Below are 15,403 nucleotides of genomic sequence, written 5' to 3'. Positions count from 1 at the left end.
CAGCAATTGACTGTAAGTGAGCACCAGTCGGATTCTGTTGTAAAACCTTACACCATTTTCGCCTTCAACAAATACTTGAGGATTTACCGTGATCAAGTAATAGGGATTGCGAAAAAATAAACATGATCTCTGCCCTTACATTACTTATAAACGTAAACAGGTAAAATATTGATTCAGCAGAGATTTACTGAGTATCTTTCATGGGCGAGGCATTTCGCCAGCCTGCGCTGGGGTCGTACTGTGATGGAGTCTATATGGCCCCTGCCAGCGTAGAGCTGACACTGTATTGGGAGGGGAGCGAAACTTAAGCTAATAATTAAATACTTATTTACTTGATAAAATTATTAACTGCTATGAGGGAAAAGTCATATGACAGTGAGTAGTGGAAAGATGTCACCTGCTTTACGAAGATCAAGAGAGTTGTCCTAAAGAAGTAACATTTAAGTTGAGATTTGGGGGTACCTGGATGGGTCAGTTGGTTAAGCGTCCAGCTCTTAATTTCGCCTCAGGTCACAATCCCAGGGTTGTGAGATCGAGCCCCTCGTATGGAGCCTGCTTGAGGTTCTCTCTCTTCCGCTCTCTCTGGCCCTCTTCTGCTCCAGGTGTTCTCTCTCTCTCTCTCTAAAAAAAAAATGAAAATAAAAGGATTCACAAAAAATTTTATTTTTTTTAATGTTTATTTTTGAGAAAGAGAGAGCGTGTCTGACAGCTCTCCTTCTCCACTTTCGTGAGTGGGGGAGGCGCAGAGAGAGAGGGAGACACAGAATCTGAAGCAAGCTCCAGGCTCTGAGCTGTCAGCACAGAGCCCGACATAGGGCTCGAACTCACCAACCACGAGATCATGACCTGAGCTGAAGTCAGACGCTTAACCGACTGAGCCACGCAGGCGCCCCGGCAAAAATTTTAAATTGAGACTTGAAATAAGACTTGACTGAATACAGAGGGAGAAGGAAGAGAGCACATGCAAAGAAGGCTTGGTTCCTGCCAGGAACTGAGAAAGACCCGTGTGGTTTGTCCTGGGCTCAGCAAACTGCACACTGTGGGCCAAATCTACCCTACCACACCTGTTCTGTGCAGCCCACAAGCTAAGAGTGGCTCACGCGCTTTTAGATACTTGAAAAGAATAAGAAGAACAATATTTCATGGTACGTGAACATTACAGGAAATTTAAATTGCCATTTCCATAAGCAAGTTGTATTGGAACACATTTATGTCTATTGTATGATTGATTTCTTGCTAAATCAACAGATGTGAGTAATTGTGACAGAGACCATGCATTTCCTATGTGGCACTTGACAGAAAAAGTTTGCCGACCCCTGGTTCAAACCATAGCAAATGACAGGAGAACAGGGCAGGATGAGGCTAGAGGCACGAAGAACCCCGAGTGTGTTAGCATTTTGATCTCTGTAACTTAAGAACTTAAATAACTTAAGGGCGCCTGGGCGGCTCAGCCCCTTAAGCGCTGACTCCATCTCAGGTCATGATCTCATGGCTGGTGAGTTCGAACCTGGCGTCGGGCTCTGTGCTGACAGTGCAGGGCCTGCTTTGGATTCTGTGACTCCCTCTCTCTCTCTGCCCTTCTTCCCGTTCATGCTCTCTCTCTCTCTCTCTCTCTCTCAAAAAAAAAAAAAAAAGCAAAGCCTTTGAAGGGTTTTCAGCAGAGGAATGGCATGGTCTGGCATACGTTTTTAAAATGCATCTGACTGCTGTGAGCTAGACGAGAGGGGCCCAGGGGAGAGGTGCAGGAAGATCAAGAGAAAATGTGGCAGGTTCGGCGTGGAATGATGGATGCCGTAGAGACGGAGAGAACAAAAAGAATGACTAACCTGTATCTACTGAACATGTATTATGCCAGGAGCCCCGAGCTAAATATTTTCTGTACTTTGTATTTAATTTTTCATGCTGTCCTACAAAGTAGGAATCACTATTTATTATCCAGTTTTGTATACGGAGACATCAAGACCCCAGGAGGTTAAGTCACCTCTCGAAAATCCATGTGGCTGGGAAGTGGCAAGCTGGGATTCTGATGTGGAGTTGGCTGCTTCCAGAAGCCAGAATATAAATTTCTCAACGATAGCTCTGACATGAATCTGTAACCCCAAATTTATAAGCTATTTTGTGTTTAATTGGATATGGAAGGTGGGGGAGGAGACAGTATTAAAAATTTTCAGGCGTCTAACATGAATGATTGGATAGATGTATGGGCTACCAAATTCCAGCTTCCCCTCATTCCAAACACTGGGTGGTTCTTTAAAGTTCTTTAAAGCATAAAGTATAGGGGCGCCTGGATGGCTCAGTTGGTTAAGCATCCGACTTGGGCTCGGGTCATGATCTCACGGCTCGTGAGTTCAAGCCCCGCGTGTGTCTCTGTGCTGACAGCTCAGAGCCTGGAGCCCGCTTCGGATTCTGTATCTCCCTCTCTCTCTGTCCCTCCCCTGCACTCTCTCTCTCTCTCTCTCTCTCTCTCTCTCTCTCAAAAATAAACATTAAAAAAAATTTTTTTAAATAAAGCATAAAGTATAGTTTTCAGAAAGGAAAATTATAGCTCTCTTTCAAATGTGAAATGGACACGTGTCCAAGATTTTTATTCAACTCGTTAATAACCAGAGAACCAGTTACAATTGGTTTCATTGAGAATTTGAGGAGCTAAGTATGTACAGGCAATTTAATAAGGGGACGTTAGGGTTAGATTGCTAGGTTAAATACAAATCTGGTTAGTGCCCAGGATGGCAGTAACCAGAACCTTGGGGATTGTCTTTCACACCAGACAGAAATTGTTGGTGTTGCCACCAGATAGAATCTACAAGTTAACCTCTGCCCCGACGGAATTGTAAAAATTAGCCCTGTAAAGAGAAAGTCAAAGGTTAAGCTCAGCCGTGCACTCTGAAAGAACACCCAATAATTTCCTTTACCTGGGTCTAAGGTTTTGATAACTTTCTTACAGTTGACAGACTTTTCCCAGACACCCTCCACTTCCCTCTGGCCACATTACTCCTTCTGTATATTCCCATATTGTCAACATACTCTTCCGTGGCAGCTGCCCATATTAAGGTTGGGTCAGATTAACTATGATTTGTAGGGTATGTTGACCACAAAATGCTTTTAACTGAGACAGGGTTGGGGAGTTTTCCTTGACCCTCTTAGGGTCCCTGTCTGGGTCTGAAAATCAGACTGTCAAGGACAGATTACCAGGGGGGAAAAAAAGCAAAGCAATTATTTAACGTACGTTTTATACAACAGGGGAGCCTCCCTAAGGAAATGAAGACCCCGTAAAAACAGAGCAGAGTATTTTTATGCTAGATTTGATGAAGAGTGGACAGTCGTGAAGAAATGTGATAGGTTAAGGGGGAGTATTGGGGGGAGTGTTTTGTCCTGAAACCACCCCCCCCCCCCGCCTTAGCGTTTAACTGCATTTTCTGTTTTAATCACCACAGCAATCTGTGCAATGTTGGTTGTTTCTGTCTAACAGTTGAGGAGACCAGTTCAGAGAGGTCTGAGGTCCAGACTCGTCTGAGGTCCAGAGTTTGCTAGTGACAGAACCAAGGCTCATTTAAGTCCAAGGCGTCTCCTCTTCTAATTTTGTTTATAACCATATCAGGCTACACAGAGGTAACTCTTCTTCCCAGAAGATGGTTCGATTCTGCAAGTACTCAGTGTCTCATTGTTCTGTATGTATCTGACCGTACCTAATGTATCGTAGGCTCTGAGTCATTATTTATTGACTTGAACCCTGAGTGGAAGAGAAGAAGGAAACCAAGCAACAGAGCCAGAGATACCTGCCTTCTTACCCTTGGGCAATTTTTGCTTTTGTTGCTTTGTGCTGATGAAAGTGGCCATGAATGGAACTTAAAAACCATGAAACCTTAATTCTTCCTTGTTTCCATGTCCCACAGATTTCCAGCATAAAATCACTGTGCAGGCCTCTCCCAATTTGGACAAACGGAGGAGCTTGAACAGCAATGGTTCCAGTCCGCCTAGTAGCCCCACGGTGATTCCTCGGCTTCGAGCGATACAGCGTAAGCTTTCTCCCCCAGCCCTGGGGCTCCTGGGGGGGATTTCCGTCGTGAACCGACTTGGATTCCATCCAGCCCGAGGTGTATTATTAAAGGTCCTTGTAACGAACACGTGACATTCATAGATGTCACAACCATTCAGAAAACGAAATTTGGTCTGACATTTCTTAGTCTAATTTTCTTTTTCTTTTTTGAATTGAGATGTAACTGATACGTAACATTATATTAGTTCCAGGTATACGACGTAAGTATTCAATATTTGTATATACAGTTGATCCTTAAACAACATGAGGTTTAGGGCCACTGAACACCCACCCACCACGCAGTGCAGTTGAAAATCCACATAGAACTTTTGGCTCCCCAGAAACTTAACGGATAATAGCCTACTGTTGACTACAAGTCTTACTGATCACATCAAGAGTCAATCAACAAATATTTTGCATGTTACATGTATCATATATGGTATTCTTATAATAAAGTAAGCTAGAGAAAAATATTAAGAAAATCATACATATACCAGACTGTACTGTATTTATTAAAAAAAAAAAAATCAGCATGTGAGTAGACCTACACATTTCAAACCCATGTTGTTGAAGGGTCACATGTTTTGCAAAATGATCACCACGATAAGTCTGGCTAACATTGGTCACCATACATAGTTACAAAATTTATTTTTATTTTTCGTATGATGAGAACTCTTAAGATCGACTCTCTTGGCAACTTTCAAATATGCAATACCTTATTATTAACTATAGTCCCCATGCTCTACGTGACACCCCTGGGACTTATTTATTTTGTACCTGCAAGTTTGTGCCTTGTGACCCCCTTTACCCATTTCATCCACCCCCTGCCTCTGGCAACCACCAATCTGTTCTTTGTATTTATGAGTTCTTTTTTCTTTTTTTAATTTGATTCCACATATAAATAAGATCATACAGTATTTATCTGTCTAACTTCTCTCCCTTAGCACAACGCCCTCATGACCCATCCATGTTATTGCAAATGGCAAGATTTCTTTCTTTTTTCTGGCTGAATAATATCCCCCTGGATAGATATACCTCATCTTCCTTATCCATTCGTCTGTTGATGAACACTTAGGTTGTTTTCATGTCCTGGCTATTGTAAATAATGCCGCCATGAACATAGGGGCACATGTGTATTTTCAAGTTAGTATTTTTGTTTTCTTCAGCTAAATACCCAGAAGTGCAATTGCTGGATCATATGATAGTTCTATTTTTTTTCCAGTTTTATTGAGGAATAATTGACACACATCACTGTATAAGTTTAAGGCATACAGCATGGTGGTTTGACTTCCATATATTGTGAACTGATTACCTCAATAGGTTTACTGCACATCTTTCTTCTCCGATAGGTAACAGTAAAAAGAAAAGAAAGACAAAAAAAAGTAAAAAATGTTTCTCCTCGTGATGAGAACTATTAGGATTGACTCTCCTAACAGCTTTCCTTTACATCATATGGCAATGGTAGCTATAGTCATCATGCACATTACCTCCTTAGTACTTACTTATCTTTTAATTCAAAGTTTATGCCTTTTGACCACCTGCCTCCAATTCCCCCTTCCTCCACCCTCCACCTCTGGTTACAAGTCTGATCTCTTTTTCTATGATTTTTTTTTTTTTTTTTTTTTTTAGATTCCACATATAAGTGAGATCAGATAGTATTTCTAGGTCCATCTGTGTTGTTGCAAATGGCAAGATCTCCTTCTTTTCTATGGCTGAGTAACTTTCCATTGTCTATACACACCGCCTCTTCTTTATCCATTCATCTGTCGATGGGCCCTTGGGGTGTTTCCATGTTTAGGCTGTTGTAAATAATGCTGCTGTGAACATCGGGGTGCAGGTATCTTTTCAGTGTTTTCATTTCCTTTGGATAAATTCCCGTAAGTGGAATTACTGGATAAAATGGCGATTCTATTTTTAATATTTTGAGGAACCTCCATACTGTTTTCCACAGTGGCTGCACCAATTTGCAGTCCTACCAGCAGTCCACATCCCTGCCAGTCTTTGTTCTCTCATGTCTTTTTAAGGGTGGCCATTCTAAAAGGTGTGAGGCGATATCTCATTGTGGTTTTGATTTGCATTTCCCTAACGATTGGTAACGTTGAGCATCATTTCATGTGCCTGTTGGCCATTCATATGTCTTATTTGGAAAATGTCTGTTTAAGACATTTGCCAATTTTTTAAATCTGGTTACTTGATTTTTTGCTATTGAGTTTTATGGGTTTGTTAATATACTTTGATGACTAGCCCCTTCTCAGATGTATGGTTTGCAAATTTGTTTTCCCATTCCGTAAGTTGTCTTTCCACTAGGTTGTTTATGGTTTCTTTTGCTGTGAAGACATTTTTTAATTTGATTATGTTTTGTTGCTTGTGCCTATGGTGTCATAGCCAAAAAATCATTACCAAGACCCATGTCAAGAAGCTTTATTCTTATATTTTCTTCTAGGGGTTGCATGGTTTCAGGTCTCATATTTAACTCTTTAATCTACTTTGAGTTAATTTTTATGAATGGTATAAGATATGGTTTCAGCTTTATTTTTTTGCAGGTGAATATCCAATTATCCCAGAACCATCTATTGAAGAGTCTTTTCTCCATTGAGTATTCTTGGCTCCCTTCTCAAGTATTAGTTGACCATATGTAGTTTGGTTTATTTCTGGGCTCTATTCTGTTGGTCTATTTGTCTGTTTTTATGCCAGTACCGTATTGTTTTCATGACTATAACTTAATAGCATAGCGTGAAATCAGGGAGTGTGGTACCTCCTGCTTTCTCAGGATTTCTTTGGCTATTTAGGGTCTTTTGTGATTCCATATACATTTTAGGAGGGATTTTTCTACTTCTGTAAAAAAGGCCATCGGAATCTTGATAGGATGGCATTGAATCCATAGGTGGCTTTTGGTAGTATTGCTATTTTAACAATATTAGTTCTTAAAATCCATGAACACAGGATATTTCCATTCATTTGTGTCTTCTCTGATTTCTTTCATCAATATCTTATAGTTTTCAGAATAGAGATCTTTCACCTCCTTTGTTAGTTTTATTCGTAAGTATTTTATAGTTTTTGATGCCATTGTAAATGGGATTTCTATATTTCCTTTTCAGAAAACGTGTTGTTAGTGTATAGAAACTCTACTGGTTTTTGTATGTTAATTTTGTATCTTGAAACTTTACTGAATCCATTAATCAGGTCTAACAGGTTTTTTCTTTCAATCTGTAGGATTTTCTGTATATAATTTCATCTCATCTGCAAATAGAAAGAATTTTACTTCTTCCTTTCCAATTTTTATACCTTTTATTTCTTTTTCTTGCCTATTACTCTAGCTAGGACTCCACCACTATGTTGAACAGGAGTGGTGATAGTGGGCACCTTGTTCCTGATCTTAGAGGAAAAGCTTTAAACCTTTCATCATGTAGTATAATGTTAAGGGTGGGCTCATCATACATGGTCTTTGTTGTGTTGAGGTACATTCCTTCTGTTCCTAATTTGTTAAGACTTTTTGGCATGAATGGATATTGAATTTTGTCAAATGCTTTTTCAGTGTCTGTTGAGATGACTATATGATTCTCTTCTTTCATTCTATTAATGTGATGTATCACATTGATTGATTTGCGTATGTTGAACTATCCTTGCATCCCAGGGATAAATCCCACTTGATCATGGTGAATGACCCTTTTAATATGCTGCTGAATTTTGTTTGCTGGTATTTTATTAAGAACTTATGTGTCTATATTGATCAGGGATATTGGCACATAATTTTCTTTTCTAGTAATGTCCTTTTCTGGTTTTGGTATCAGAGTAAAGATTGCCTAATAAAATGAGTTTGGAAGTGATCCATTCTCTTTGATTTTTTGGAAGAATTTGAGAAAGACAGGTGTTAATTTTCCTTAATGGTTTGGTAAAATTAACAAGTGAAGCCATCTGGTCCTGGACTTTTCTTCTTTGGGATATTTTTGATGATTAATTCAATCTCTTTACTAATAATTGGTCTATTCACATTTTTTTTCTTCCTGATTCAGTCTTGGCAAGTTATAAGTTTAAGAATTTTTCCATCTCTTGGGCGCCTGGGTGGCTCAGTCGGTTAAGTGTTCGACTTCAGCTCAGGTCATGATCTTGCAGTCTGTGAGTTCGAGCCCCGCGTCGGGCTCTGTGCTGACAGCTCAGAGCCTGGAACCTGCTTTGGATTCTGTGTCTCTCTCACTCTCTGCCCCTCCCCTGCTCATGCTCTCTTTCTCACACACAAAAAAAATAAATACTAAAAAAAATTTTTTAAAGAATTTTTCCATTTCTTCTAGGTTGTCCACTTTGTTGACACATAGTTGTTCCTGGTACCTCTTATGATCCTTAGAATTTCTGTGGTATCAGTTTTAATGTCTCCTTTTTCACTTATAACTTTGTTGGTTTGTGTTCTTTCTCTTTTTCTCTTGGTTATTTTAGCTAAGGTTGTGTTCATTTTGTTTATCTTTTCAAAGAACCAACTCTTAGTGTGGTTCATCTTTTCCATTGTGTTTTTGTTGTTGTTGTTCTCTATTTCATTTATTTCTGCTCTAATCTTCATTATTTCCTTTCTTCTGTTAACTTTTGGCTCACTGTTTTTTTTGTTTGTTTTGTTTTGTTTTTCTAGTTCCTTAGGGTGTAGAGTTAGGTTGTTTATTTAGGGTCTTCTTTTAATATATATATATATATATATATATATACACACACACATACATACACACACACACATATATACATATATATATACACACACATATATATGTATATATATATATATACATAATTTTTTTAATGTTTATTTATTTTTGAGTGAGACAGAGTGTGAGTGGGTAGGGGACAGAGAGAGGAAGACACAGATGAAGCAGGCTCCAGGCTCTGAACTGTCAGCACAGAGCCCAACATGGGACTCGAACCCACAAATCGTGAGATCATGACCTGAGCTTAACAAAGTCAGATGCTTAACTGACTGAGCCACCCAGGCACCCCATTTATGATCTTTCTTCTTAATGTATGCATTTATTGCTATGAATTTCCCTCTTAGAACTGCTTTAGCTGTATCTCATAAGTTCAGGTGTGTTGTATTTCATCTTTGTTTGCCTCAAGAAATTTTTTTCCCCTCTTTAATTAATTCTTTGATCTGTTGGTTGTTCAGGAGAGTGTTGTTTAATTTTCATGTGTTGATGAATTTTCTAGTTTTTATTTTGTTACTGATTCTGTTCTGCCCTGTGGTCAGAGAAGATACTTGGTAGGATTTTCTTGTATTGCTAAGACTTGTTTTCTGGCCTAACATATGGTCACTATACATAGTCCTGTTGAATGGGCTATGAAGCTTCCCATGGTCTGGTTGGACTGGCTGAAGGATGTATTCAGTGATGCGCAGGCAAATGAATTAGATTCACTGCCTGAGTACAACAGAAGTAGCTCTAAGGGTGGTAAAGCTCTTTTTTGTCTTAACTCAAGTGGACAGACACCCCAAGTTGCCTGACCGAACAAGGCCATTGGCTTTGTTCTGCAAAGTATCAGTTCCATCTACCTGCCTCTTGGCTCAAGTTCTGCCAGCCACACAGCTTCCAGGAGTTGTCTCCAGTCCTTCTGGTCAGAGGGGTTTGGAAGATCCTCTTTACAGTGAATGCAGCTATGATTCAGCTCCCTCCCTGGGCAGGGGCAAACTGGGCCCTAGGGCTGACGAAACGAGAATGTGAATCAGGCACACATGTGCACACCACAGAACTCGGTCCTGCAGATAAATGAAGCCGGCAGTTGGGACGACTATTTGGGCCCTGCTAGTATGAACTCAGTCTGCCAAGATCATATGCTGGTTGTTGCAAGCCCCTCCCCCACCCCATTTCCACAGATTCCTAGTGGTTGAGCCCTACAGATTCCCCACTAATCCCCCTGGTGCAAGATAAGATTAAGTGACCTGCAAAAGTGACCCACAATGAGGGGAGGGTGCTGTTATCCCCTCTGGGTTCTTGTCCACAAGAAGAACTGGAAGGTCAGAGGAGACCTCTCTTTGAGGTGCCTCGCTGGCCTGGGGGGCAGGGGCAGTGTGCTCAATGTGTAGCTGCTTCCCTTACCTTTATGATGCAGTCTGTCTTAGTTTCTGAGGTGCTTCAGCCTCACCCCTGTATTATACGATTCTTTCGGTGGTGTCTTATTCTCACATCCTATAGCTGTTTGATCTTCCTCTGAGGGGGAACAAAGTCAGGTATATACCCTGTGTCGCCATCTTGGTCACACTCTAGTGTTTCTATTTTTAATTTTTTGAGGCACTTCCATACTGGTTTCCACAGTGGCTGCACGAATTGACATGCCCACCTGACAGTGCACAGGGTTCATTTACTCTACACCCTTCTCAACACTTATTATTTCTTGTCTTATAGAAAGGTGTGTGAGGTGACATCTCACTGTGGTTTTGATTTGCATTTTCCTGATGATGAGTGATGTTGAACAGTTTCTCATTTGTCTGTTGTCTGTGTGCCTTCTTTGGGAAAATGTGTATTCAGATCCGCCCATTTTTCAATTGGATTATTTGGTTTCTTGTTATCGAGGTAAATGAGTTATTTATACATTTTGGATATTAATAGCCTTTATCAGATATGTGATTTGCAAATATTTTCTTCTATTCCATAGATTGCCTTTTCATTTTGTTGATGGTTTCCTTTGCTGTGCAGAATTATCTTCTTCTTTTCACAATAAAGGTTTTTAGATTCTATGCAATTGATGATCTGCCCATGCCACCGAGTAGAATACCATACCTTGAGATATTTTGCTAAACATGTCTGTATGTAAAATTTGCATAACCTAATTATATCAGTAGCATGTTAATGGATATTTTGAAAAATAAATTCAGGAATTCAAGATTACTTCCATTTCTTTCCTTGTTTTGTGAAGAAAAAAATTTTTGCTTTTTGAGATACAACTTTCATTTGGTCTGTGTTGGCCAACAAGTGCTTCAAAATATCATGTAGTGTTTTGGTTTTAGAAAGAAGGTTCAGCCTGGGGGTGTGGGGGGAAGACATATAGCTAATTTGCCTGGCATCTTTGTACAAATAGGGCTTTCAGTTAGACCCTAAGTCAAAGTTTAGCGGAATTAAATAAAACTACTGACTCTTTTCAAAAGTGAGTCCAAATAGTAAACTAAGCAAAACAAGAGTGTGTTTTATATGTATACATGTGAGGAATCTGGTAATCAGCCTATGTTACCCTATTTAATAATTGACTTGCATCTTCTGCTGTCTCCAACAAACTTAATTCTTTGCTACTTACTATACTTCTTTGGAGAAGAAGCATTCTGAAAGAATATTTTCCCTAATCAGGTCTGCAATCAATTTATTTCTTTTTGTTTTAGGGTTTTTGTTTTGTTTTGTTTTGTTGTTTTTTGTTTGGTTGGTTGGTTGATTGGTTGGTTTTTTTGTAATGAAAACCCTGGCACCAACAAAGATTTTTCTGTTAAAGCTCCCAGGAACCCAGGATACTAGCCTCTTCACAGTTAAAGAGAAATGATCTAAATAAATGTATAATAATCTGAATAAATGCATAATCTTAGAGTTTAAGTTGCCATCACTTTGTCATAACTAACCCATCTTTCTGAGAAAGCATTTTTCATAAAGCCATAATTTGTACCTTGCTTTTGCCCAGAGTAAGGGCTTAATTAAAGGAACATAAAAGGATAGCAAGGCTGACCTCATAGCCATGTTGAAAGGGCAGTGGAACAAGAAGTCATGACCCCTGTTTTTGCCCAGCTGTTTCTCTGCCTTCTTCCATGTTTTCATATTGGGTTTTTTTTTTTTTTAGACTTACATTTAGCAATTTTAGGTTCACAGCCAAATTGCGAGGAAGGTACAGAGATTTCCCCTAAACCCCCACCTCACACACACACGCACAGCCTCCCCCACTATGACTACAGTGAAGCCTTTGTTCTACTCCGTGAACCTGAACTGACACATCACCATCATCACCCAGAGTCTGTAGTGTACGTTAGAGTTCACTCTTGGTGTTATGCGTTCTGGGTGTGCACAAATGCACAATGACACGTATCCACCATTATAATATCATAGTATTTTCACTGCCTTAAAAGTCCTCTGTGCTCTACCCATTCACCCTTCCACCCTCAATCCCTGGCAGTGTCCTTTTACTGTCTCCATAGCTTTGCCTTTCTCAGAATGTCCTACTGTCGCAATCCTTCAGTATGTGGCCTTTCCAGATTGCCTTCTTTCATTTACCAGTGCGCATTCAAGTTTCTCCCTTGGCTTTTCCTGGCTTAGCAGCTCATTTCCACCTAGTGCTGCTCAGAGAGTGGTGTTCCATTATCTGGTCAGATCACAGTTTATTTTTACCTACTCATCTGCCGAAAGCCATCTCTGTTGCTTCCAAGTTTTAGTTGGTTCTGTAAAGTCATGTGCAGGATTTTACATGGACGTGTTTTCAACTCCTTCAGATAAATACCACTGAGTGTGATTGCTGGTTCACATGGTGCCCGTGCATAGTTCCAGAAGACCCCACCAAACCGCCTTCCTGAGTGGCAGTGCCATTTCACATTCCCACCCAGGGCAAATCAGAGTCCCTGTCTTCACACTCCTTGGTTGTGATTACGAGCCTCGTGGAAGAGGGGAAGTCATACCTGGAAAAGCCTGGCAAGGCCCAAGACTTGTACTGGTTAAACTGAATACTTTTGGGATTTCAAATAAGTTCTAACCCTATGGGGTTGCAGTACAGCCAGCTCAGGGAACATCCCCACTTTCCCCAAACACCAAGGTCCTCAGCATCCATTCTCTAAAGTAACAGATGAAAGCATTTGAGTGAAGATATTCCAAACAGGACCAGTTCCATGTGCAGAAGTGTTCTGTTCACATTCTTTGACCTGAATCATCGTCGTCTTGTTTCTGACCCCAGATGTTCCCAGCTGTTTCTCTTATCTTCGTTTGTGTGTCCTCTCTGGTCACTAGCTTGTGTGGATGTCCTGTCTTTCCAGCTTAGCAGAGCATGGCAGTTAAGAGCATGGATTCTGGAGCCACACAGCCTGGGACTGAATCCCAACTCTGGCTCTACTCCACTGTGGTTTTGGACAAGTTTCTTAACCTCATCGTGCTTCAGATTCTGTTTCTGTAGACTGGGGACGATAGTTGTTTAAAAGGGTCAAGTGTGGGGCGCCTGGGTGGCGCAGTCAGTTAAGCGTCCGACTTCAGCCAGGTCACGATCTCGCGGTCCGTGAGTTCGAGCCCCGCGTCAGGCTCTGGGCTGATGGCTCGGAGCCTGGAGCCTGTTTCCGATTCTGTGTCTCCCTCTCTCTCTGCCCCTCCCCCGTTCATGCTCTGTCTCTCTCTGTCCCAAAAATAAATAAAAACGTTGAAAAAAAAAATTTTTTTTAAATAAATAAATAAATAAAAGGGTCAAGTGTATACACGTGGTAAGAGCTCTGTGTGTACTGGCAGTTGTTTTGATCATTATTTTTATTATTATTCTTACTCTGAAGCTCTTTGTGGCCTTCGAGCCTCTCACTGTGGTCTGCCTTTTATAGCATTAGCAATTATTCATTGCGAGGATTTTCCCTTTGGGTGGATCAAGTATGTCGATCTGCCCACCTAATTCAGAGGAATGGGCTTCCTTTCACTGTGAGTTAGAGATGTCATCTGGCACGTTTCCTCTGGACCAGAGATGGGGAAATGTGAGTAAACCTGAGAAAAATGTGTTGTGAAAGCATTGTAAGAAGAAAAGCCCAAAACTTCTGAAACTGAAGGAAAGAATAATTATAGGTACTGAGGGAGATGAGAATCATTTCAGTGAAACTGAACATAAAAGAGATTACCCCCAAATTGTTTAAAGACTACCAAAGTAAATACCCAAATAAAAATATATATATGTAAAAAATATACTATGTAAATTTGACTTTGTATAAAACCATGAGTATGTCACCATCATGCATTGAATCACTTTCTGCTAAAGAGAACACCATCTAATATTTGCAGAAAATATTTTCTTACTATAACTTCCTCTGGCTTACTCTAACGACTGGTATTGTTACACGATACCGTATGTCAGGCACACTTCTCTCTGGGAATAAGGGAGAAAATTCACTAATCCTCTGCAAATGTAAGTTTCGGGGTATATCTTAAAGCAAGAGTAAAACACATCTTTTCCGTGTTGTCATATAGAATCAAATGGTGGAACAGTCCACCACATAGCTTCCTGTGTCCCAGTAATCTGCTGCCATTGTACATCCTTGGCATGTTTTTCAGTAACTGAATATAATAATAGATAGTAAGATTAGTGCACTATTTTTCCAAAGAGATGGTTGATACAAGTGGAAAATGTCAGTAACCCTCCCTCATTCCACCATGTCCTACTTACCAATCCGCTTAACAAAAACCAAGAAAGTTCTGCTAGCTGAATCTAGGATTGGCTAGTCTATGAGGGGTTATTGAGGCAGAAATAGCATACCATAAACTCCGTACGGGCAGAGACCCTGGGACCCAGCACCTAGCACGACTGTATTAACAGTTAACCTCCACTGGGCACTTGCTGTGCCCAGCACCATTCTGAGCTGTTTCTGTGTGTAAACCCATTGAATCCTCAAAGCAGCCTCGTTAAGTAGACACTATTGTGATTCCCCCAGTGAGGCACAGGGAGCTTATGAAACTTGACCTAACTCAATGGCCATGAAGCTGTGCCACTGAATTCAATCTCCAAGCGCATGGACTCTTCACCATACCCTTTCCAGCCTCTTAGGACAGTAAATGTTCAGTTAATGTCGAAACAGAAGAGACAACAGAAGAGCAAATCAAGACAAGGAGGAGGAAGATGAGGGAACTTAAGCCTTAAGGTTGTTGCTAAAGCTGGGGCCACAGGCTGGGGAACTGTACAGGTGAGAGGGAGTCCCGTGTAGCAGTCTGGTAACCACAGTCCTGCTCCACCTGCCGGCAGAGTGCCCCCCACTCCTCGGACTTTGCTGGGAGACCCTTCATGAGAAGAGTGAACAACCTGTTCAACATTGTCACATACACACATACACACAAACACCTCTGTACGCATAGATACGTAAATTTTTAAATGTGGAAAATATTAAAACACAAAATAAATCAACCATCTCCCATAATGCTTCCAATTTAAAAAAAATGATTCTCAAAAACTTAAATTTCCCTCTTTCCATAAGCAGTCATCTCCCTCAAAGGTAAACACTTCAATAAAAGTTTGATATCTTAGAGGCACTTAGTCAGTTAAGCGTCTGATTCTTGATCTCAGCTCAGGTCTTCATCTCAGGGTTGTGAGTTCAAGCCCCATGTTGGGTTCCATGCTGCCCATGAAGCCTACTTAAAAAAATCATATATATATATATATATATATATATATATATATATATATATATACACACACACA

General features: G+C 40.4%; 1 protein-coding gene across 1 annotated transcript in view; it reads left to right on the top strand.

Annotated features, from left to right (window-relative positions):
• MAP3K21 (mitogen-activated protein kinase kinase kinase 21) overlaps window positions 1-15,403 on the top strand; it is a gene marked incomplete at its 5' end in the record, with an annotated part of 64,437 nt that overhangs the window by 38,835 nt on the left and 10,199 nt on the right. The window contains one exon of the mRNA XM_040464912.1: window positions 3,894-4,016. Coding sequence (XP_040320846.1) covers window positions 3,894-4,016 — 123 coding nt within the window. The remainder of the gene's footprint in view (window positions 1-3,893; window positions 4,017-15,403) is intronic.

The sequence above is a fragment of the Herpailurus yagouaroundi genome, unplaced genomic scaffold (genome assembly GCF_014898765.1).
Source record: "Herpailurus yagouaroundi ecotype Mexico unplaced genomic scaffold, PumYag 530, whole genome shotgun sequence".
Lineage (NCBI taxonomy): Eukaryota > Metazoa > Chordata > Mammalia > Carnivora > Felidae > Herpailurus > Herpailurus yagouaroundi.
This window is presented reverse-complemented; position numbering and strand designations above follow the sequence as displayed.